Below are 25,090 nucleotides of genomic sequence, written 5' to 3'. Positions count from 1 at the left end.
AGGAATGGGCCCATGGAAGTGGATGTGTGCCATTTCTAGCTTTCCCTTGTGTCCACGAATCCAACACTTGTTTCGCCTTTAAGTACCAGTATTTAAGGGGCGCCTGGGTGGCTCAGTCAGTTAAGTGTCTGACATTGGCTCAGGTCACCATCTCACGGTTCATGGGTTCGAGCCCTGCACTGGGCTCTGTGCTGACAGCTCAGAGCCTGGAGCCTGCTTCGGATTCTGTGTCTCCTTCTCTCTCTGCCCCTCGTCCATTCATACTCTCTCTTTCTCTCAAAAATAAATAAATAGTTAAAAAAATTCTAAGTACCAGTGTTAAAGAATCTGTTTCAAAGCAAGAAAGGCACTGGCATTTGTGTAGGACAATTCCTCACCGTGGACAGTCAGCATCCCTGGCCCGGGCCCACTGAATGCTGGTGGCATTCCTTAGCCACGCTTCCAAGTGCCCCCAGGGCGTGAACCCATCATCCCTGGTTGGACACCCCCAAGTCTCATGTCGATGGGATTGAACCCAGCTGTAAATGACGGGTCAGCCCATAGAAGTCGCTCTGCGCCACTCCAAATGTCTGTGTTTTCACCATCACCTCTCCAGAGACGAACAGCGTCTTATAGGCAGAGCTCATTAGATGTCCTCCCGGCCCTGCTCCAAGATCCAGAATCGGAAACTATATTCACCTGGCACTTCCTTGCTGGGCTCTCCTTCATGGGGGAATAACGGGCTCTCTGACAGGACTTCAGGGAAGCAGAAGTCGGGGGCCCACCTGCACAGTGTGAGTCAGAGTGGTCCTGACTGACATGTTTCCCCCAGGGTCCCACATGCCCAATCCTAATCAGAGCTCCAATGGGGACAGCCAGCACATGCACAGAGACATCAAACCCTTCACCTTCTATTTGAGTGCTATGTCCTCTAAACAGCACCTCATCATTTAGGATGTGAGTGGTCAGAAGCTTCCTAAATTTCAAAACTCTCCTGGGGACAAATCAGCCTATACAAGGAAAGCTAAAACTCCACTAAGCCCACCACTCAATTTCAGAGTGTCCAAGTAGGAACGGCAGGTATGGGGAGACCAGAGTGCTGCCAAAATGTGGTGTGATCTGAAAGTCTCCCGAGGCCTCCTATTAGAAAAGGCATCTTCCGCTGACCAGCACTGTGGGCCTGAACAACCTCAGAATGGCAATTATCCCCTAATCACACTTAAAATGCAAATAGAGTCCCTGGGAGGAGGATCACGTTAATTCACGAATATATTGACTCCTTTTCACTCCTTTCCCCATTAGCATCAGTTCATTTCCCGGTTATTTTAGGGCAGGCGTTGGAAAAGGTGTGCGGTAGAAGAGAGGAGAATGGGCGGCCCTCGTGGGCAGGCCTGAGTGATGTCCCCAGTTGGGAGCTGGGGGCACTGGGATTCCAGGAGAGATGTAGGAACTCCGCATCTTGTCCAAGGAAGATCCCATGAATGGAGTCTCCGGAGGCTGGGAATCTTTAGCCCGAGAAAGGCAGACTGACTTGATCTCCACGGTCAGTAGTGAACGGCAAGAAGGAAGACCAGCTATCCTCCATGTGGACTGAGCAGGACAGGAGGGGCCCGAGGGGTCTCAGGGAGCCTGTGATGTGTGCACCCCTCACACCTAATGGTTGGAGATCCAGGAATGAGCCATCAGCAATGTGGTCTGATTTCATCCAGAACTGGGGAAAAGGTAGGCAGAGTGCCGAGTGGTCAAAACAGCATCTCTCCATCTCTCCCCGCCCCCGATTTGGTTTTATTGTCTGTCACAACCCCAGGAAGGTCCATCTGTGTTTCCCAACTATTTTAACTGCCTCGTTCCTATGCCTGGCTTTCACGTTTCGTACTGTACTGTGAGCAGATGAAGTGCAGCGTACCCAACATCCAGAAACTGTATAGCAAGTAGAAAAGGGTTGCCCAGCCTGTTTCACCTATGGAGACCCCAGACCCCCAGAGAGAAGTGACAGCTCTTCCAGCAATGGTCCGTTTTTTCTTCAAGGATTTTCCCTGAAACACTGCACTTATCTTTGCACGCTCCCCCCACCCACCCCCTTGGAACGCTTGAACAATTCTGCCGTGTCTGTCACCCAAACTCTTCATGCACTAGTAGGTGCCTACCCCTCCCTCTTTGTCTCCTCCCATGTCCCCATGTCAGTAGACCCACCCCTTCACCGGCCCCTGTGCAAACTCCCTGGGTCTCAGGAACTATCCCCTACACCATGAAACATCCATAACATCACACTGAAAGATCTTGCTAGCAACATCACATTTTAGCAAATGCAAAATTCTTGTGATTAAAAAAAACCAAAACAATTAAATTATAAGACCTAAAAGTAACTTTGCATTAGCTACTGGCCACTTCGGATCACACTCCAGAGGCATCTGTTCACAGTCCTCTACCGTTAGGGGAGGAGGAGTGGCCTGAGTGGCCTCAGGCTTCAAGGGCACACCCCAGTACCCTTGCTTCTGCTTGGTCCTTGCTCACCATGGACTCCCCTGGGCCGGGGGGCCCTTCTTTGTTTCCCATCTAAGTCCCACCCTCTCAGACCCAGCTCCTGCCTCCTGCCCTGGGGGAAGCTCCCTTCAACAGCCTCAGCGTACCCACCTTGTCGCATCCTGTAGCTCCTTATTCTCCTCACCACTAGGTGACACTTGGCAAAAGTTACTTTATATTATTACTTATCTATTTACATGACCGCCTAAGGGGAGCAACCAGGTCCTATAGAGTCAGTGGATCCGACTGGTAACACATCCCTACAGAGTCACACCAAAGTCAAAAACGTGCAAAATCAAACGACTTGTTAGGGAATTTTTAAAAACTATAAATGTAAGTTTAAAATATATTAAAACAACCACCACCTTCCCCTCTTAAATAAAAAACTCAACGGTAAAATCCCAGTATTTCAGTCCTGTTGCTTATGCTGTTCTCTTCCTTCACAACCGACCACACCATCGACTGGCTTGCATCCAATGAGCAGCTAATCAAGGTTAGAGATTCCCTGCTTTCGGCTGAACTGCTAATTTCTGGGTTGTCACAGTTCTATGAGGTTAATGAGACCTTCCTTCTTCTTGTTTGAATCAGCCCTGTCATTTTTCTCTTTACTTATGGTAAAGTGCTGCAAAATATTCAAATAACACACACACACACACACACACACACACACACACACACACACACACACACATACTCTTCTGTGCAAGGACAGCAGCCATACCGCTGAAGCCCAGTGCAAGGTGGGCAGGCACCATGGATCACTCAGGATGCGGGTTCATTGGCCAATGCACAGCAGCCTGAACCAGGGGAGCGTAAGAGGAGGGTTTTTACTGGTGGGGGGATCAATGTGTAATGTACAAAATTCCCAACTTTCAGATGGTCAAGGATTGCTTTAACATACCTGTTTACTGCTCACCCCCTGTAGGGCATCATGCCTGAGGGGCCTCGATCATCAATGATCAATGAGGACAAGTCACCTTCACAGAGCAGTATCGCATCCCCCAGATCCATGGCCCGTGGCAAACCGATCCTCAGACCCACGGGCTCGACCCTGAGACCCTGGCAGGGGGGAGATGCATTTGCTTACCGGCCGTGCCTCTGTATTTCCCGACTGAGAGCTTGTACCGCTCCTTGCTGGAGGCCACCTGGAAGAAATCATACACGGCATAGGCGGACTCGTTGGCTGTCTGTAGGTCCACTCTCACCTCATACCGGGTGGCAGTGCCAGTGGTGAGGTTGTGCAGCTTGTCGAGTCCTAAAAATAAAGCAGGCAATCCCAATAACCAATCAACCTACGTGTGCAAGTGCCCGCCTACCAGCAGCTGAGATGTTCAGCACCAAAAACCACCTTAGCCTTCACCACCTCTGCTAATGGGCACTTCCTCACGCTATCTCTTCTGGGGGACCCATTTTCTCATCCTGTTATCTCTCTGGCACAGCCATATTAACGAGTGTGGAAACCACGTCCTGTGAGAAAGAGCGGTGGAGGGTAATCACTGGTGAACCTGCCCCCACACTCCTTCTCTCTAAAGTAGATGCACTTCGGGGCGCCTGGGTGGCGCAGTCAGTTAAGCGTCCGACTTCAGCCAGGTCACGATCTCGCGGTCCGTGAGTTCGAGCCCCGCGTCGGGCTCTGGGCTGATGGCTCGGAACCTGGAGCCTGCTTCCGATTCTGTGTCTCCCTCTCTCTCTGCCCCTCCCCCGTTCATGCTCTGTCTCTCTCTGTCCCAAAAATAAATAAACGTTGGAAAAAAAATTAAAAAAAAAAAAACGGGGCGCCTGGGTGGCGCAGTCGGTTAAGCGTCCGACTTCAGCCAGGTCACGATCTCGCGGTCCATGAGTTCGAGCCCCGCGTCGGGCTCTGGGCTGATGGCTCAGAGCCTGGAGCCTGTTTCCGATTCTGTGTCTCCCTCTCTCTCTGCCCCTCCCCCGTTCATGCTCTGTCTCTCTCTGTCCCAAAAATAAATAAACGTTGAAAAAAATAAATAAATAAAGTAGAGGCACTTCTACTTATCGTCCCCTTATCTCACCAAGCAGAAGAGGGCATCAGATGCCACCGTAAGGTCTCTGGAGGAATTTTGCACCAAGAAAACCACATCATCATCTACTCTACCTGACACTGGGTCTCCAGATTATGATTTTTTTCATTCTCCATTTCCCAGTGGGTGCTTTCGGCTAGTTCACTCTCTATGAGCATCTGCTCCAGAAAAGAGCAGAAGGGAAAGGGAAAAAACAATCCCCATAATGATGGGCATTACTAGTAGAATTTCAGGGACTACTGGTATGACCTCCCAATAATAGCCCAGAATCCCAAACAGTCAACTATTTTTCTACTGTGGTTTCTAAGATGTGCGGGCTCCAGGCAGATCCTGTGGAGCTCAGATACAGCATAAAGACCACCTGTGACAGCCACACCCGCTCACAATCCCAGCACATGAGAACCTTCCTAGCAACATGTCCCCACCAACACCTTGGTGGGTAGGTTCCTCAGGGTATCCTGTCCCTGTCACTGAGACATCTTCCTGAACGTGGGGAGCCTTCACAAGCCACCCAAGCAGCTTTTGAAGGGAGATGTCCCTTCCACAGCACAGCCCTTCCGGAATCTCAGAGTTCATACCAAGCCAGAACTCCTTCATGGGGTCCCCAAAGCCTTCCACGTAGGTCCGCCAGCGCTTGAAGAAATCCAGCTGTCCAGTGTTGCGCCTTTGGAAGACCTGCAAAGGGAGATGGACCTTTCACTCTGACGCACTTGGACAGATGTCACTGAGTGAAGGAGGGCAGCAGCTTGGACTGGGGCTGCCCCGAGGTCAGACAGAAGCAGAGAGAAGGTCACACTGACGGATGTGGTGACAGATTGAAAGTGGAACTGAAAGAGAAGTCAGGAGTGATTCTTGTGGTTTGGGCTTGTGACACTGGGTGGCTGTTCACTCAGCTATTGGCAGAGATGGGGGCTCTGACAGAAGACAGGTTCTGCGGGTACATCACGAGCTCACTTGGGACAAGGTAAGTGAGGGTCACCCCCAAGGTGCCCTGGCGAATGGGGAGGCCATAGTGGCACATAAGTGAAGGACTAGGGTTCTGAATAGAGATCTAGGCCAGACTTACAAAGGTAAGCATGTGTCTCAGATGATGCTAAGTGCCCACCAAGACCCATTTCATTTTCCTCTCCCCAGAAACACAGGGAAGCTTCCTTCTCCAGGCTCCCTTGCAGTTAAGCTGGAGCCATGTGACTCATTCTAGCCAAAGGGCTGTAAGTGGGAGTGCAGGAGGGCAGGAGGGCTCTCCATGCTCCCTCTTCCATTGCCATGCGTCACGGGGCCTTGGTGAAGGCCACATGACCACAGAGCAGAGCCATGAGCTGGAATCAGCCTGAATCCCTGAGTCACCACTTAGAAGTGACTGCCAAACCCCCAGAAGATTGCACACATGGGAAGAAACTTTTCATGTCTCAAATCATTGGAATCTGGTGGTGGTGTTTACTGCAGCAAGGCCTGCTCTATCCTAATGAATACAGAAAGCCACGGGGACACAGATGGTAAAGTGGAGCCACTGGAGAGGATGAGATCACATGGGAAGAAAGAGTACCTAAAAAGAGAAAAGGGCCTAGAATCAAGACTCGGGGACCACCAATACACAGCAGTCAGGTGCAGAAGGATGTGTTCATTAAGGAGAACGTTCATGAAGGACAATTAGGAAAGCATGGAACCACAAAGACCACAGAGAGAAAAGTGTGGCCGATAGTGTCAACGGCAGGTAAGCAGTCAAGGGACACGTGGCCTAAGGAACACGTCCATAGAATTTACTGAGACAGAAGTCGTGAGTGACTCTAGCAAAGGCTGCACTGGAGACAGACAAGGGCAGAAGCCAAAATGGAGTGGGCTGAAGAGTGAGTGGGAAGTGAGAAAATGGAGACAGACTTGGGTACTATTTCATGAAAATATGTGCTGCTTTCTTTTCAAAAACTCCTCTCTTTGGGGAAGGAAGGCAGTTCCTGTCAGAGTAAACTGGACTCGTTTATATGAGGTAAACGTGAAAAGGAGCTACAAGCTAAACACACCTGTATATCCTACAAGAAGTGATACTAATTGATGTCATTCCTCATGACCTTGAAAGACAGCCATGCTAACCGCCATCCTAGCTAACCTCAGAAATGATTCTGGAATTCTGGAAGGCTGGAATGGCATCTTTGTCTCCACCTACTTTCCTCTGTAGTCATTCGAATACAGAAGCCCCAACACAAAACCCCATCTCCCTCCTTTCCACCATGCTTCATAGCGGGTGCCTTGATGTGAAACACAATTATTTTGAATTTGGTAAGGTACACCTCCTAATATTTCTGTGTTCTTTACATTTTTTCTGGGAGGGAGGGAGAACAGAACAGGGGTCCCGCAACAGTGCTGAAATCTCCTCATGGGAGCTCACGTTTAACTCCTTCTGAAGCACCAACCCACCTCTGCTGGCCCAGGAAGCCCTGAACTAGGGCATCAAATGGCGGGAGAGCCCTGGGCTCTGAGGCAGACCATGGCCACTGCCTGGCCAGGGGCTGGTGAGTCAGTCATCTCTATCACTGAGCCTCGGTCGGTCAGCTTGGTGACAAACAGGGTTAGAAGCGGGAAGGAAGTGTTTATCTCACAGGTGCTAGGAGAACTCAATGAAATGGCAAGTGTAAAAACATTCTACAATACCCAGGTGCTGAGCAGGACTTAGGGAACGATCGGGCCCATAATTACATACTGCATTAACACTGTTGTTCCTGTCCCCTTTTGTCCTTATTTTAGAGACTGTCACTCCTCTCTTGGCTTCCTTCATTTCTTTACTTACTGACCCACTTGTGTAACTACCATTTACTGAGCATTTTGTTAAGGGCTGGATACAGGGCGAGTATACATGATGCCATTTTACGGATGTGAAAGTTCAGAAAAGCAATTAGCCAGATTAAATAATAATCAGCTTATTATGTAATGGCTGATGCAAGGATAAAACATTGATCTCATCTTTTATAAGAACGTTTGAAAATACCAGCTTTTACTGAGTCTATTTTCCAAAAATCATTTCTTAAGATTCTGGGGAGCTAACTGGTCATTTCCTAGCATGGTGCCTGTTCCAATACCTTCCCGGGGACACTTCCTATACCACGGACAGTGGAATCCCAGGGCAGAAGTGTTACCAATGTTTGGTTCCTTGTACACTGGGTCAAATTACATTCCCACTAACATAATTAGTTATAGTACAAGATCAGGCTCAAATTTCATTCTGCCTTCCTAGGAGAGATGCATTACAAAGGCATTCTCCAATCAATGAATAGAGTACCTAAGCATGATAAGGGTTTTTCCCACTGATATATATATGTATATACATATATGTTTAAAAATGTTAATAATGTAAATAATGTTACTAATGTAAATATATATACATATATATTTAATAATGTTTCAGCTTAGTGAGGAAAACTCCAAAAAAATGGTTCTGATGCTCTCTCCATCGCCATTTAGACCCAGCTCTGCCCTTACTACCTGTGTCCTTCGGCAACTTGGTGAACCTTGACAAGCCTCACTTTTCTAAACTATTAGATCAAGATGTTCATAGCCCATTTGTCCTTCTCTTAAACTGAGGCTGTAGCAAGATCATTAATCATGATAAATCATGAAAGTGTGAAGGCCAGAGACTGGCACATACTGATACAAGTTATTATTATATCTCAATAAATGTTAGTTTGCATTTTATTGTGTCAGATTCCAAATGAACTGACCCACCACGAGCATTTGCACATCTTGATCAGGCAGCCTGACTGGACTCCCAGAGAATCTAGTCCATTCCCCTTCTATGAGGTGAAAACACCTGATGATGGACTGTCTGGGATAACAAGAGCCACTCAGCAAAGAAGTCTCGAGGCGGGCAACACGTCTCAAGACAGAACTGTCACTGCACTCTAGAACTTACTCAACGTCCTGACTCAATTGGGAGAAAAAAATGAAAATCTCATTTAATTGCCTGTGGAAATAGCTTCTCATGTAGTCCTTAAGACTTGCAAGATGGAGAACAAAGATGGAAATACCTGAGGCACCTAAGTGCTCCTGGATTGTCTTCATCCTGGCCTGCCTCCTGTGGTATCAGCTACCACGGGGTAGAGTTCTTCAGGCCTCTTAAACATAAGGAGTTCCTGCTGCCCCGTGGAGGAAAATTTCCTTAAAAGGATTTTAGGAGCTCAATTTAAAAGAACCACATATTGGGGCGCCTGGGTGGCGCAGTCGGTTGGGCGTCCGACTTCACCCAGGTCACGATCTCGCGGTCCGTGAGTTCGAGCCCCGCGTCGGGCTCTGGGCTGATGGCTCAGAGCCTGGAGCCTGTTTCCGATTCTGTGTCTCCCTCTCTCTCTGCCCCTCCCCCGTTCATGCTCTGTCTCTCTCTGTCCCAAAAATAAATAAACGTTGAAAAAAAATAAAATAAAATAAAAGAGCCACATACTGAGGTCATCTCTCAGTGACAAAAGATCCTTGAACCCCAAATCAGGGACAACGCCAGTAAAAGATTTGGTGCAGAAGTGCTCAGGACTCCGCATGTTTTCTGGACTATGATCGCTTTGAGGAGGGCCCTACAGAATCTCAGTTCATGTATTATCTTCAGGAGTCTGGGTCAGAACACAAGACTTGGGAGGGGGTGAAGGACCGGTATTGGTTAGAACATAGAGGGATTTTATTACTTCTGGAATTGACCTCAGTTTCCTGGTAAGGGTCCTTGGCGTGAGCAGGCCCCAGAAGGCAAGCTCCTTGAGAGCAGCGGTTCACTACTGGTTCTTGAGTATATAAAACCGTGCTTGACACACAATAGGCACACAATAAGTAATTTTGGAAAAAATCTTGGGGATTCCCAGGTGGACACACCGGCAGGTATCTTTCTAGAGGTTGCCCTAGACAAACGTCTCCTTCCCGATGGGAGGCTGGCTTTCAAAAAGGACACACTAGACAACACAAACATTCTGCCGATGGTCAGTTATGGACACGGACGCAGGATACTGGCTTCAAGCCTGAAGAGACCTGGTGCTTACAACCGTGCTGATGAAAAGCAGCAGGGACAGCTCAATGGCTCTGCTCAGGTAGAAAACCCTCCCGTGCTACAAGGTGTTCGGTTATTTTTACAAATCAATCAGGAATTTCTCCCATCCAATCCAGTTCCTGCCTTTCAGCCATCAGATGCAGCTGTGCGGATAATAAGTTTTCTTCACTGCTGCTTAGCGGATGGTATCATTTTACCCGTGGCTGCTCAAGTGTCTTTGGTCTCCCAGGCCCCTGAGCGAACGTGTAAATGAATATAGTCTGAGCACTAGGAGATCATGCTTTCTCCTTCCCAGAGTGAGCTCCGGATGCACAGCAGGTTAAGGCCGCATGCTGGTCTGGAGTGGTGAGAGCCTCTAGCTGTTCAGGCACTGGGAGAAGGGGGTGGCGGGAGAAGGAAGGATCAGATCGAAACCCTCAGAGACAGCTCATCATATAATTGGATCAGGCTGATGCAATCAAAGTAGGTGCCATGTGGTGGGAGCAGACAACGGCCGGAGGGAATAAACCTCCACACAGAAGGACCATCAGCACGTTGCCAAGTTGCCCTCTTTCAGGCTTTAGCCTTCAAAGCAAAGTCCCCAAGGCCTCGCTTCTGACCTGCATAGCAGGATGCAGAGCCTGGACAAAGGGCTTCAATCCAGAGGCCCAAGGCCCAGGGAGGTCATGCGTTTCCATGGCGGATGGCCTTAGAGGACCCACAGGGAAGGCCAATGATCTGGAAGGCTGGAGTCCTGAAATCTGGCCCCAACTTTTGTCATTAATTCTTATGAAGGGCCAAGATACTTCTCCTTGTGGCCTCAATTTACCTATCTATAAACTAGAAATAATAACCGCTGTCACTTACTTGAAAGATTTTGTGTGAGAGTCTCATTTATGAGAGTGCTTTGAAGAGAATAAAATGTAGGATTATACAAACATAGAGGGCATTATTAGATGCTGATAAACCCATGAGCCCCCACAATCGTTAACCTTAGTTTAACTAAGCCTGCTCTATCCTGGCCATGAAGTACTTCAGGCTCTATTTTTTTTTTTTAATTAATTAATGTATTTTGAGAGAGAAAGTGAGAGGGGAGGGCCAAGGAGAGGGAGAGAGAGGGAGAGAGACAGACAGAGAGAGAGAGAGAGAGAGAGAGAGAGAGAGAGAGAGAGAGAGAATCTCAAGCACAGCCCACACTGTCAGCGTGGAGCCTGATGTGAGCCTCGAACTTACCAACCGTGAGATCATGACTTGAGCCGAAATCAAGAGTCGGAGGCTAGAGGCACCTGAGTGGCTCAGTCAATTAAGCGTCCAACTTCCATTCAGGTCATGATCTCACAGTTCCTGAGTTTGAGCCCCACATCAGGTCCTGTGCTAACAGTTCAGAGCCTGGAACCTGCTTCGAATTGTCTCTCCCTCTCTCTCTGCCCCTCCCCAGCTCGCTCTCTCTCTCTCTCTCTCAAAAATAAATAAACATTTAGGAAAAATTACAAAAAAACAGTTGGAGGCTTCACTGACTGAGCCACCCAGGCGCCCCCTTCAGGCTCTATCCTTACAGCCCGGGGCTGGGGGAATCAGAGAACAAAAACAAGCCACCCAGCCCCTCCCTCCCGTGGATAAAGACTCACAATCCAGCCACCTCCGTCCGTGTCCATATCACAGTACACCTGCAGGGGCCGGCTGGCATCACCATGCAGGTAGATGGTATATAGACCGCTGGCGACATTGCTGTTCTGCTGAACTTGACTGCAGTCGGAAGGATGTGGAAAACGGGCACCAACTGGGAGTCAAGCAGAAAGGTAGCATCGTTAGGCGAAGGGCAAGGAAGAAGTAGGGGGGCTGGTCCCTTATTTCCAGATAATTTATTTTGTTCAGAAATTATTTCATAACCTCCTACTACTTTGCTTCTTCCGACCCTTCGCAAATATCTTATTTTTCTCATTCACCCTGCTCTCATCAAACCCTTCAAATGTAGTAGAAATAAGGTCAAGTTTACATCACTTCCTACCCTGATGCCCTCAAAATGACATTCTGTTCTGCTTCCCTCTTCAGTCTTTCTACCATGAGATCAATTTTGTTTGAACCCATAACCCTATTGCCCCGTTTCCAGAGAAATCCATCACTCTGTCCACTCGCTCCTCCTTGGACAGCTTTCTTGGCTGTCCGATGCTTGTCCTCTACCACATTCTCGTTCAGAGAACATTACCTGTGGAAAGGGTGGTAGATACACTCCTGCTCCGGCGATCACCCTTAAAGGCAACCAAGGAGACTGGGTAGGCGATGCCCTGCTCAAGGCCTTGCAACTCAAGTCTCTCGTTCCCTCTTCCAAGCTGTACCTCCTACCAAACAAAGGAGACAGTAGACAGTCACTCAGTGTGTCACCCCCAGCACCCTAGCTGGGGTCAACGGCTTTCCCCAATGCTAATGACAGGAGTTCTCTGAGAGCACAGTGTTTGGTTTCTTTCAGGGCTTAGTGGCTCCCAGAATACGGGTGGGTCCCAGCAGCTTTGCTGGGGGGCGGCGCCATGGAGATTCAGCCCTGCTGGAGTGCTAGCACAGAACTGGCACCACGGACCTCCCTGGAGGAGCACCCACCAGGTCTCCTGGGACCCTCTGCCTCCAGGTACATGCTGGAACACCAACTACAGCCACCAAGGCCAGCGGTGCTGGGCTAAGGAGCTAATAAGGGCGATTAAAGTGACTGCTGATAACTGTGCAGCAGGGCCACTGTTGGCCTTTCAGGAAACGTCCTTCTGAACCTATCTTATTTCCTCTACAGACATAGGGCTAACTTTCCTTGAAGCACTGTCATAAGCAACCATTAAGATAATGAATAAATCAAAGTGCCCTTCCTTTCCCTCTTCGTCCCTTCTCTCTTGCCAACAAGAAAGAGGAAGAATTTTCCATTGGAACAAGCTAAAAAACTTGCTGGCCTTCAGATTCCAGGTGGGAGGGATAACTCCTGAAAGAAGGTTTAATCAATCCATTCAATAAATATTTAGTGAGCACGTCTTGTGTGCCAGGTTGTAAGCACGTTAGATACAATGATAGATACAACAGACAAATTGTCCTTGGAGCGAACGTTTCCTGAGAAAGACAACAGAACAAAATAACATGGGGCGGATGTGCAGCCCACAAATACTCAATGGATAGCGAGGAGAAGGCACAAAAGTTAGTCCTCTAAAACGAGGCCACACGTACGATGTCGGCAGACAACTGTGTGCAGCAGCTTCGCTAACACAGCAGATGATCAGTAAGGCTCAACTCATTTCTTAGCCGGTGGCCATGACACCAGCGATCAAGCCGGTGGGCCCGGGTCAGTTGCTTCATTTGGAGGCTGGGCATGGGTACCAACAGAAAAAGCAAGAAGTATCCAGTACCTTAACGGTGCCATCTGGGAGTTGGTAGGTCAGAATGTAGCCATTGATCTGAGCAGAGGGGGGCGTCCAGGTCAACACCCCCCCGGACTGTGTAACGGCAGATGGACGAAGGTTTTTGGGAGGGTCGATGTCTGTATACAGAAAGTCAGGTAATTATTATTAGTCGGTATTTCTGCAACCGAGGCAAGATCATTTTTGATGTGTTAACATATTTTCTACCAACTTATCCTTCCCATGGCAGCAGGCAGTTCCCAGGCAGTTCCTCCCCAGCAGCAGGCATGGTCTCTGCTCTTCCTTGCCACCAGCCCCTTATGACCTTGGTTTCTAAAAGCACACTCCAGGGGCACCTGGGTGGCGCAGTTGGTTGAGCATCTGACTTCAGCTCAGGTCACGATCTTGTGACCCGTGAGTTTGAGCCCCGCGTTGGGCTCTGTGCTGACAGCTGGGAGCCTGGAACCTGCTTCGGACTCTGTATCTCCCTCTCTCTCTGCCCTTCCCCTGCTCACGCCGTGTCTCTCAAAAAGGAATAAATGTTTAAAAATTTTTTTTTAATAAAAGCACATTCCACACCCGCTGAGGACAAGGCGACTAAGGAAGAGGGGAGTGGGTAGGGCCGAGACAGTGCATCTATGCTCCCAGGTTCCCCACAGATTCTCCAAGAGTGGTGGGTATGAACAATCCAGATCATCCAGATCAGCAGGCAGATTCCCAGCGACGGCAGGGCTCCCGAAGTGACCTGGAGTGCGGATCTGAGAGGAACCTGTGCACAGAAACCACATGTCCCGGCAAACACCTACCTGGAAAGATGACCACAGAGCTGCCCGCCCCCCACCCCATGGCTGGCACTGGGAAACCACCCAAGACTTTACACACAGCCCTGGAGAAGGAGCATGCCCCCTAAATCAGAGATACCGACCCACCAGCAGAATGGGGGCTTGCGACAAACATTAAGTTGGCGTAGAGATTTAAAGTTCTATTTCCTACCTAACTAAATATATGGCCTTAGATGCACACCCTGTACAGAAAGCGTGGGGAAGGCGCGATGGTGGTGGTCTTGTGCAAAGGAGAGGAAGAGAGAGAGGGAAGAAGAGGCAGAGAAAAAGCAGAGCCTTCCTTGTGGCTCTGAACGTGCGATGGGGAGGGAGGGGAGGGGGAGGAGTACACACTCTGGAGACCGGGAAACCAAAACTCAGCAAGAATTCTAGTCAAAACCATATTAATTGGTCAGATGGCTCGTTTTTTTAAACCCAATAAGATATTGAATGAAAAATTTCCATTTTGAAAAATCATCATAGAGGGTGATTTTAATTTAGAAGTTCCCAAAAAAAGATGTCTCCAGGCTATTTTCTCCTCAGTAGCATTTCGGCCGAGAATGGAATTGCAATGTTTTAATAGAAATCAGGCAGCTGTTGTTTTGAATTAGGATGTTTTGACAAATTTTGAGTTTCTGTAATATCAGCTCGGTTTGACTTTCTAAAGTGTAACATCTGGCATGGATTTTATTCTTTCCATCACACTACAGAACTAAATTTCCTGCTTCCAAACATCAAAGCAAAACCTTAACTATTTAAATATCTTAAGCTGGCCTCTGCTACGTCTTTGACTGCCCACCAATCCCCTGGTTATGGACTTGAGATGTCTTAATTACTTCCACATTTCTGTAAGTACAAAGATGGTAATATTGTTGTCTTTTTTAATTATTATTTAAGAGAGAGAGAGAGAGAGAGAGAGAGAGAGAGAGAGAGAGAACGCATGCAAGCACAGGAGGGGCAGAGGGAGAGAGAGAATCCAAGGCAGGCTCTGTGCTGTCAGCTCAGAGCCTGGAGCAGGGCTCTCGATCCCACAACCCTGGGATCATGACCTGAGCCAAAATCAAGAGTTGGACACTCAACCCCCTGAGCCACTAAGGCACCCCTTATTGTCTTTAAAAATGGGAAGAGTGAGAGGCACTTGGGCGGCTCAGTGGGTTAGGTGTCCAACTTCAGCTCAGGTCATGATCTCATGGCTCGTGAGTTCGAGCCCCGTGTCGGGCTCTGTGCTGACAACTGAGAGCCTGGAGCCTGCTTCAGATTCTCTCTCCCCCTCTCTCTCTCTCTCTCTGCCCCTCTTCCACTCATGCTTTGTCTATCTCTCTCTCAAAAATAAACATTAATTTTTTTTAAATGGGAACAGTGAAGCAAAGAGAAGATAATGAAGGAACAGAGGGAGAAAGGAACGAGGGCGACAGAGAGAGGAGAGAGGAGAGAGGGAGGGAGGGAGGGTAAAGAAAAGAAGGAAGGAGGGAGGGACTGGCTGCCTCTGGGGAACAGCATTGACTATTAAGGAGTCTGGGCTGTACAAGAGTTTTTCTTTCTACGTGTTCCTTTGAATAGTTTGAATTTTTTTTTCCTGTAAGTATACTTTACTCTTTTAATTAAAAAATCCTGCTAATTGTAACTTATAAGGAAATTCAAGGCACCTCTAACTCCAGTGGCCACACATGGTGTCCCCCGCCACAAAGGGGATGGCCAGCCCTTGCCCAGATGTCCAAAGAGACCCGAGGACGTCAGGGTGGGCACAGGGAGTCTCTCGGTCCCTGTGAGGCCCCACCACACACGCAAAACACAACAGCCCAGGCCCCTCTGATCACTAACTGGAAAGGGACAGCGAGGGAGAAAGACACTCCACCACCGCCCCCAACCCGGGACGTGGACACAAAAGTGCTATGTTGCCTCCCTCTTCTCCAAACTGGAGCTGAGGCCCGCCAGGTTCTAACATCCAAGTGGAGAGCCTGGGAGCTGGGCAGGGTGGAGGACAAGCTGACGGAGGCCCCACACAACCACCCGGAAGAGCCACACACTTCCACTTTCACACTGCCTCCTATACACTCTTCTTTTTTTTTTTTTTTTTTTGAAGTTCATTTATTTTGAAAGAGAGAGAGAGAGAGTGCACACCAGTGGAAGGAAGGAACAGAGAGAAGGAGAGAATCCCAAGCAGGCTCCGCGCTCCCAGCACAGAGCCCAACGTGGCTTGAACTCCTGAACCACGAGATCACGACCTGAGCCTAAATCATGAGTCAGACACTTAACCCACTGAGCCACCCAGGCACCTGTCCTCTACACTCTTCTCAATCAGAGCCCTCGTATCCGCATAAGGTAAAGAAGGAACCACTCTGAGGCATGTCCTCAGGTGAAACAACGGCCTTCCCTACTCCCCTCTGCACCCCTAAGTACAGACGACTGCTCTGATGGGTGTGCAGGGTCCCCAGTCCCAGGCCTTTACGGTACCTGTCAGGGCCGTGGTGTCCGCCTTCTTGCTCTCCCGGGCCCCCTTCTGGGCCCACACCTGGACCGTGTACTCCACGCCCGGCCTCAGGCCCGTCAGCACGGCGCTGCTCTGCTCCTTCCCCACCGGCACCTCCCCGGTGTCTCCATCGGCAGACGTGTAGCGCACCATGTACCTGTCGATGACGGCCTGCACCGGGTCCCAGGAGACGGTGGCCGTGTTCTCTGTCACCCGGTCGGTCACCAGGTTTTGGGGGCTGTCAATGTCTTTTGAAAAAGGAAAGGCTGCATTTTAGAGCCAAGGGAGACCATCCTACCTCCCGACCCTGTCTCTAGGAGCTCTCCATTCAAGTTACCTCTAATAATGATCCAATTCCATCGCAACCAGGAGTGAAGGGCCCCTGGTTTCCATTTTCCAGGGAAACAAACCACTGGACATTAATATGGAAATTTTCTCCCTAGCTTCCACAAAAATAACAATAAAAGTCTCCCGAACAACAAGACAAGCCACCCAAACTGCTGTTCGAACAACCTCTTCTTGTTATCTCCACATTATGTGGTGGTTTTGTTTTACAGAGTCTCAGAGCTGAGAGGTCAGATCTTCCCACCTTCTTGTCTCTTACAAAAGGGGAAGAGAATGGAGGTCCAGAGGAATGAAAAGGCTCGCCCAAGATCCTGCCATTTCCCTGTGTTAAAACGCAGACAAACCCCTCTCTGCTCTGAACTTTGAAGCCTCCCGCCTTCTAAAGGACTCTGTTCCTTTTCATCTGCCCTCTCTCCAGCACCATCAGCTTCTCCCACTCTCCCGCCCCTCTGCACGCCTCAGCCCATGGAATTCTCGGGAGAGCAGTCTGCATGCCTCCACTATCAGTCCGCCCCTCACATCCACTCCTCGAGCAGTGAAGTTTGGCACTTTTTGACACCACGTCACCGACCCCACCAGTATAGGTCACCACCGACTCTGCACTGCCAGATCCGACGGACGCTCGCCACCCCCAGAGGCGTTTGGCAGAGCTGATCCACTCCCTCTGTCTTAAATGCTCTCGGCTCTTGACTGGCGTGACTACACCCTCCTCTGGTTTTCTCCTAACTGCCCGACCCCTTCTCCATCTCCTTTGTCGGCAACCTGGAAATGTGGGGCACCAAGGCCCCCGTCTTCCTCTCTACACCTCTCCCTAAGCGAACCCATCCACGTCCGTGGCTCTGAACGCCAACCAATGCTCTCGGCTCCCTGATACACGAGCCCCTGGCTTGCATCCGCAACCATATACCCAGCACAGCACCTAGCCTATGTTGGACGCTCGACCAATATTTGTAGGATCGATGAATAAATCAATTAGCCAAGGAATCGCACAAGTTTCTCCAGCTTAAATGTCTGAAAGTCTTAACATCCCCCCGCCCACACCGAGCCTATTTATCTCTGAGCCTCCCCTCTCCGAAAATGATGCCCCAACCTTCCATGCTGCTCAAGCCAGAAACCCCGGTCTTACCGGATTCGTTTTCTTCCTGCCCCACACCTCATCCATCAACAAATACTGCCATTTATAACTCCCAAATATGTGCTCAGATACCCCCTCTCCTCTTTCCCAATGGCCATCATCACCTCTTGCCCGGATTTTACACTAGAGTCTTCATTAACCCTCCTAACGCTACCCTTGTCACGCCCTCTGTTTATTCTCTTCACTGTGGCCTGAATAAACCGTTTTGAACAAATATGACATCGTGTTGCTCTTCTTCTAACAAATGTAACCTTCCTTCAGGCACGTGGGGTCCTGTGTGAGTGACCCTGCCTCCTTCCCACCCGCCCCACGTCACCTCCTCTCTCGCCCTCTGCGCTCCAGCAACACCAGCCCCCTTGCGGTCCCGTGTCCATCTCAGCTGCTGCAGCTTAGGGCCGTCAGGTGCACTCTTCCCTCAGCCAGAAGCGGCTGTTTTTCTCCAATACCCATCCTCCCCTTCTTCCGTAAGCATACTGTCCAGTGGATCTCTCTGTGATGATGGAAGTACTCTGCCCTGTCCAATACAGTGGCCATTAGAAACGTGGCTCTGGACCATCTGAAATGTGGGGAGTCCAACTTTGAAAATAATTTAGTTGCTTTTAATTAATTAAAATTTAAGCTGCCACAGGCAGCCAGGGGCTACTGAATTGGAGAGGACGGTCTAACAGAAGGGTAAGGTGGGCACGTGATCACCCAGCTGAAGACTCCGTTTCCCAGCCTTTCCTGTAGTGAGGTCTGGCACCGTGGCTTGGGTCTGGCCAGTGGAACACGAGAAGAACTAAAGGACGCGTGCAGTGTTCCTTCCCTTTCCCAGGTCCCTTTCCACTTCTGGAATGAGGACAGATGACCACACAGACGAAGGCAACCCCCTAGGGATGACTGAACACAATACCGAAGGAGCCGGGGTCTCCTGTGCCGTGGGGCTACCTCATCAGCCCTGGGCCACTTCTACTCTGCCCACTCCACAAGAGAAGAGTAAGCTTCTTTCTTGTTTAAGGATATGTTATTTGGATGTTTCTGTCTATATGTATCTTAACCAGGATTCGTTCCATCCCGTCTAAGAAACACCCCTACCCTGCTATTCTTTATACCTGCGCCAGGTACATCTCCTTCATAGAACTTATCATAATTATAGTTACAAGTTGGTTTCCTTGTTGATTGTCTTTCCCACTGGACTGCAAGACAGCAGGAATCATATTTGTTTTGGTGCCACTGGATCGCAGGCCTGGCCTTTGGAAAATGCTCACCAAAACTTAGCGTAGGCCGAAATGAACACAGAGCTCCAACCTCCAAGGAAACACTTATTCCTCTAAACTACACACCATCTATTAAGGCAAACCCACAGAAAACAGCTTTGCCACAAAACAGTTCTCTAATCCAGTGCTTTTTCGGAATTTTATGTTGTTTTTACCATTCAATAATTTTTTATCACTGAGAAGCAGAGCTGTTAAAACACAAGCCTGGGGAAAGAGTTTTAAGACCTTCACAGGACTGTTCAGTATGTACCCCATAACTATGCTTTGATTTTTTTTTTTTTTTTTTTTTTGGTACGGGAATGAGGTTATTTTCCAACAAACCTGCCCAAAACAGTCCCTGAGTCACAGACCCAAAAGGCAGCAGTGGCATAATTCAGCAGCAGCATCAACCCCTAGTGATGACCCCAGTTTCTGTTCTCCTCCCTCCTGTTACCTGTGGAGGCCGTGGTGTCCGCCTTCTTGCTCTCCCGGGCCCCCTTCTGGGCCCACACCTGGACCGTGTACTCCACGCCCGGCCTCAGGCCCGTCAGCACGGCGCTGCTCTGCTCCTTCCCCACCGGCACCTCCCCGGTGTCTCCATCGGCAGACGTGTAGCGCACCATGTACCTGTCGATGACGGCCTGCACCGGGTCCCAGGAGACGGTGGCCGTGTTCTCTGTCACCCGGTCGGTCACCAGGTTTTGGGGGCTGTCAATGTCTAAAAGGAAAAGTACTCATCAACGTGCACTAGTTATAGGCCACAGAGTGCAGAAACTCACATCGTTTTGCTTGGAGGGAGGCCCTTTCATGTTACGTGGTCTTTCCGTCACCTACGCTCTAACTGATTCACTAACCTATGTCTTCTCTCCCCAGACAGAGTTGGGCTCCTCAAGCAGAAAGCACAGTAAACCAAAATCTGCAAATCTACACTATTACCTTTAACAAGAGTGTAACAAAACAAATCTCATTATTGATTTGGGAAGCGTATATCAAACTCCCACTATGTGCAAGGCGTGGTGTTATGTGGCGTTCAGGGTTCAGTTGAAGACACAGTCCATGCTCACAAGCAGTAATCATTTTGTTTCTAGCATCATGTCAATGGAGACTTCTGATCTCATCCAAGATGATTCTAATAACTAGATGCAAATGTCGGCTCCTACAGGAAGAGGGCAGCGACCATATCTCCTCTGGGTTGCCACAGCCTCGTAGAGAACACAGCACATGGTAAATGCTCAACACACATTGCTGAGTGGATCAGCCAAATGAAGACCAGTTTTAATATGCTTTACACATCATAGATGCACTTGTAACGCTGGTTGGCTGGTTAAATCACTACAGAAATACTGCCAAACATCTCTTTCCCAATAAAATTAAAATATAACATATAAGTTACCCTTATCCTCAAAACCAGATTATCATGATTCATTCATGCTAAAGCACACCACATAGATCAACTTGCTCTGGTAGATGTAAAGTCTATTTTATAAAGTTGAGTTATCAACATATTAAATAATATTAACAACATTTGATTTTCATTTTCTCCTCCCACTCAAAACACAAGGACAGACCCTTAATGCTGTCCACAGTGAAATATCCACGCACTCAGAGCAGGAGCAGCTGGACACGACCATCCAATCACGGCAAAACTGCACTTTGGAAACTGCCACAGAGGACTGACTTGTAAGGAAACCAGTTAAAGGGACGTGAGAGGCGGTGTGTGCAGTCTCTTATGAAAGGACACTATTCTGCTCTTCTATAAGTCATTGATTCTTCCAGGGTCAAACAGGAAAACAACTCTTGACCAGCCATAGGCTTAGGCCTTACATTCTCAAAGAACAAGGCTCCATTACCTGTCGGGGCCATGGTGTCCGCCTTCTTGCTCTCCCGGGCCCCCTTCTGGGCCCACACCTGGACCGTGTACTCCACGCCCGGCCTCAGGCCCGTCAGCACGGCGCTGCTCTGCTCCTTCCCCACCGGCACCTCCCCGGTGTCTCCATCGGCAGACGTGTAGCGCACCATGTACCTGTCGATGACGGCCTGCACCGGGTCCCAGGAGACGGTGGCCGTGTTCTCCGTCACCCGGTCGGTCACCAGGTTTTGGGGGCTGTCAATGTCTTTAAAAAAGATATTTGGAAAGCCTAAGCTTTGAAGCCATGGAAGAAATACCCACCACCCACCACTCTCATTTCATCTTCTAGAACTCTCTTAGCACAAGGCAATGGTATTCCCATCCAGAATCTGCTGGGAGTCAAGGGAGAAAGGAACCCCAGTTCTCAATTTCAAAAGACTACACATTGTAAGCTTAACATACTTTTGGCTTTTAGCTCCCTAAAATATATGAGGAACGACATCTTCTTGACAACATTATGTCACATCACAACAGTCGTTAAACATCTGCCATGACGTTCAGGGTACCTAGTTTATCATTTTATCATGGGCTGCTTCACGGGCAGTCATTCTAAAAGTATTATCACAAGCATTGCAACGATCAGAGCCTATAAACATCTTTGCTGAGTCCGCTGAAAACATGGCCACCGCATAACTTTACTTCTCCCTTCCTGTGGGCTGAGTGGTTTCGTGAGCAGCTCACCACGACCAGGCAGAGAGAGCTACCAACTACCACCTCGCTGAGGTCACTACTAGGACTCACTGTCCTTTTTGGTCTCTGTGACTTTCTCTGCAAAGTCTCTCATCTCAGGCCGCCTCTTGGGTATCATGCACACTCAAATCCGCATGCTCAAAATTCAATTCTGATTGATCTTTTTCTTATTACCTGTTGGGGCCGTGGTGTTGGCTTTCTTGCTCTCCCGGGCCCCCTTCTGGGCCCACACCTGGACTGTGTACTCCACGCCCGGCCTCAGGCCCGTCAGCACGGCGCTGCTCTGCTCCTTCCCCACCGGCACCTCCCCGGTGTCTCCATCGGCAGACGTGTAGCGCACCATGTACCTGTCGATGACGGCCTGCACCGGGTCCCAGGAGACGGTGGCCGTGTTCTCTGTCACCCGGTCGGTCACCAGGTTTGTTGGGCTGTCAATGTCTGAAAGGAAAGTTAAAGCGCACCATTAACAAGCACCGAAGAGGGAGGCCGTGTTGCTTGAAGGGAGGCAGTCTCCTGGTCTTGTGGTTTTCCCATGTCCTATGTCAGTTTTCAGGTGTGTCACCAAGACCGAACTTCTCTCCACAGCTAGACTCTTGGATCCTCAAGAAGGCAGCACAGGATAATGGAATGAGCAGGAGTATCCAGAGTCAGAAGAGCCAGTTTGCAGTTTCAGCCCAGAGATGCAGAGCAGAGGGGCAGGAAAAGCCCTGAGCAGAGCCAACAGACTGGGGATATAGGCCCAGCTCTGCCATCAGCCAGCCATGGCCCTGGACAGCTAGCACTGCTGTCCCCAGCTGAACCTCAGTTCCTTCTTTGTAAAATATGGGCCTTACTAAATAGATACGAAGGTACCATAATATGCAATGAATATGCCACAAATCTGACTCCATGAATCATCAGCTGACTTTGTGACTTGTAAAAATCATTCACTTCTTTGTATTTGAGGTTTCTTAACTATAAAATGGGGATATTGATTCCTGCTCTACCCATCTCACCAAATACCTCTGAGGACGAAGCAATTGAAGAATATAACCCTCATTCATTGCTGGTGGGTATATAAAATACTGCCACCATTCTGGGAATAACTTGGCCATTCCTCAAAAAGTGAAACATAGAGTTATCATATGACCCAGCAATTCCACTCCTAGGTATATACCCAAGTGAACTGAAAGCATATGTCCACACAAAAAGTTGTACCATAAACGCTCATAGTAACCCTATTCACAATAGCCAAAAAGTGGAAAAAGCACAAATGCTTATCAAGTGACAAATGGATAAACAATGTGTTACATCCATACAATGGAATATTATTTGGCAAGAAAATAAAGTACCCATACATGCTCCAACATGGATGAAATTTGAAAATATTATGCGTAGTTAATAAAGCCAGTCACAAAAGACCACATGCTGTGTGAATCCATTTATATGAAATGTCCAGAATAAGGACCTTCTGTCTCTATAGAGACAGAAAGTAATAGTTTCCTAAGGCTGGGAGGAGTGGGGGCAGGAGGCACTATTAATGGACATGGGGTTTCTTTCTGGAGTGATGACAATATTCTGATTAGATAATAGTGATGGTTGTAGAACTCTGTAAATACACTAAAAACCACTGAACTATATGCTTTAAAAGAGTACATTGTATAGAAAGTAAATCAATAAGTCTCAATAAGTCTCAATAAGTCTCAATAAGTCTATTCTTAAAAAATGAGGACACAGAGATGAATGAGCTTTAAAAATTATGAACTGTTACAGGATGTAAGTGCAACTTTAGGATCCTGAGAACGGAGCACACGGTGCTTCAGAGAGGATTTATCCCCTAAGAAAACAATAACCCTTCCTTGCTTCAAAAAGATCAGAGTGAAAAAAACACTTCCCTAAAGTACTAGGCTCGCAGATCCTAACATATATGGTTTCTTTATATCTTTTCCCTCTTAAGACAAAACATTTCAACGATTGAGTACAAATCAGAGGAACAGTGGGTAGATGGGACCAATCACCATCTATCTTTATAAGACCAAAGTATGAGGCCAATATGAGCTCCTTATTTGGAGGTAATGTGTAAAAGGAAGGTGAGGGATGGTGTGTGTGCTCTCCTACAAAGGAACACTATCCTGCTCTTCCATAAATCATCTAGTCCACCAGTGTCAAAGCAGGAAAACAAAACTTGATTAGCCATAGGTTTAGGTCTTACATTCTCAAAGAACAAGGCTGCATTACCTGTCGGGGCCATGGTGTCCGCCTTCTTGCCCTCCCGGGCCCCCTTCTGGGCCCACACCTGGACCGTGTACTCCACACCCGGCCTCAGGCCCGTCAGCACGGCGCTGCTCTGCTCCTTCCCCACCGGCACCTCCCCGGTGTCTCCATCGGCAGACCTGTAGCGCACCATGTACCTGTCGATGACGGCCTGCACCGGGTCCCAGGAGACGGTGGCCGTGTTCTCTGTCACCCGGTCGGTCACCAGGTTTGTTGGGCTGTCAATGTCTGAAAGGAAAGTTAAAGCGCACCATTAACAAGCACCGAAGAGGGAGGCCGTGTTGCTTGAAGGGAGGCAGTCTCCTGGTCTTGTGGTTTTCCCATGTCCTATGTCAGTTTTCAGGTGTGTCACCAAGACCGAACTTCTCTCCACAGCTAGACTCTTGGATCCTCAAGAAGGCAGCACAGGATAATGGAATGAGCAGGAGTATCCAGAGTCAGAAGAGCCAGTTTGCAGTTTCAGCCCAGAGATGCAGAGCAGAGGGGCAGGAAAAGCCCTGAGCAGAGCCAACAGACTGGGGATATAGGCCCAGCTCTGCCATCAGCCAGCCATGGCCCTGGACAGCTAGCACTGCTGTCCCCAGCTGAACCTCAGTTCCTTCTTTGTAAAATATGGGCCTTACTAAATAGATACGAAGGTACCATAATATGCAATGAATATGCCACAAATCTGACTCCATGAATCATCAGCTGACTTTGTGACTTGTAAAAATCATTCACTTCTTTGTATTTGAGGTTTCTTAACTATAAAATGGGGATATTGATTCCTGCTCTACCCATCTCACCAAATACCTCTGAGGACGAAGCAATTGAAGAATATAACCCTCATTCATTGCTGGTGGGTATATAAAATACTGCCACCATTCTGGGAATAACTTGGCCATTCCTCAAAAAGTGAAACATAGAGTTATCATATGACCCAGCAATTCCACTCCTAGGTATATACCCAAGTGAACTGAAAGCATATGTCCACACAAAAAGTTGTACCATAAACGCTCATAGTAACCCTATTCACAATAGCCAAAAAGTGGAAAAAGCACAAATGCTTATCAAGTGACAAATGGATAAACAATGTGTTACATCCATACAATGGAATATTATTTGGCAAGAAAATAAAGTACCCATACATGCTCCAACATGGATGAAATTTGAAAATATTATGCGTAGTTAATAAAGCCAGTCACAAAAGACCACATGCTGTGTGAATCCATTTATATGAAATGTCCAGAATAAGGACCTTCTGTCTCTATAGAGACAGAAAGTAATAGTTTCCTAAGGCTGGGAGGAGTGGGGGCAGGAGGCACTATTAATGGACATGGGGTTTCTT

At 48.5% G+C, this 25,090-nt stretch overlaps 1 protein-coding gene and 1 long non-coding RNA gene across 5 annotated transcripts in view; one reads left to right on the top strand and one right to left on the bottom strand.

Moving 5' to 3' along the window:
• TNN (tenascin N) overlaps positions 1 to 25,090 on the bottom strand; it is a 68,119-nt gene that overhangs the window by 5,955 nt on the left and 37,074 nt on the right. For 2 of the 4 annotated variants that reach the window (XM_045048451.1, XM_045048452.1), the window contains 10 exons: positions 23,728 to 23,991; positions 21,685 to 21,948; positions 20,762 to 21,025; positions 19,366 to 19,629; positions 16,181 to 16,444; positions 12,915 to 13,045; positions 11,741 to 11,873; positions 11,163 to 11,314; positions 5,120 to 5,216; positions 3,590 to 3,757 (listed from right to left, as the gene is read on the bottom strand). In XM_045048451.1, coding sequence (XP_044904386.1) covers positions 3,590 to 3,757; positions 5,120 to 5,216; positions 11,163 to 11,314; positions 11,741 to 11,873; positions 12,915 to 13,045; positions 16,181 to 16,444; positions 19,366 to 19,629; positions 20,762 to 21,025; positions 21,685 to 21,948; positions 23,728 to 23,991 — 2,001 coding nt within the window. The remainder of the gene's footprint in view (positions 1 to 3,589; positions 3,758 to 5,119; positions 5,217 to 11,162; positions 11,315 to 11,740; positions 11,874 to 12,914; positions 13,046 to 16,180; positions 16,445 to 19,365; positions 19,630 to 20,761; positions 21,026 to 21,684; positions 21,949 to 23,727; positions 23,992 to 25,090) is intronic. The other 2 variants (XM_045048454.1, XM_045048453.1) reach the window with 2 other exon arrangements.
• Positions 5,210 to 22,911, top strand: LOC123382701. The gene is made up of 2 exons (XR_006591454.1): positions 5,210 to 5,505; positions 20,473 to 22,911. It is a non-coding gene; the product is annotated as an uncharacterized LOC123382701 (long non-coding RNA).

This window comes from Felis catus, chromosome F1 (genome assembly GCF_018350175.1).
Source record: "Felis catus isolate Fca126 chromosome F1, F.catus_Fca126_mat1.0, whole genome shotgun sequence".
In the NCBI taxonomy this organism is placed as follows: domain Eukaryota; kingdom Metazoa; phylum Chordata; class Mammalia; order Carnivora; family Felidae; genus Felis; species Felis catus.
Note: the sequence above shows the minus strand (reverse complement) of the source record. Positions and strands in the feature narration are given on the sequence as shown.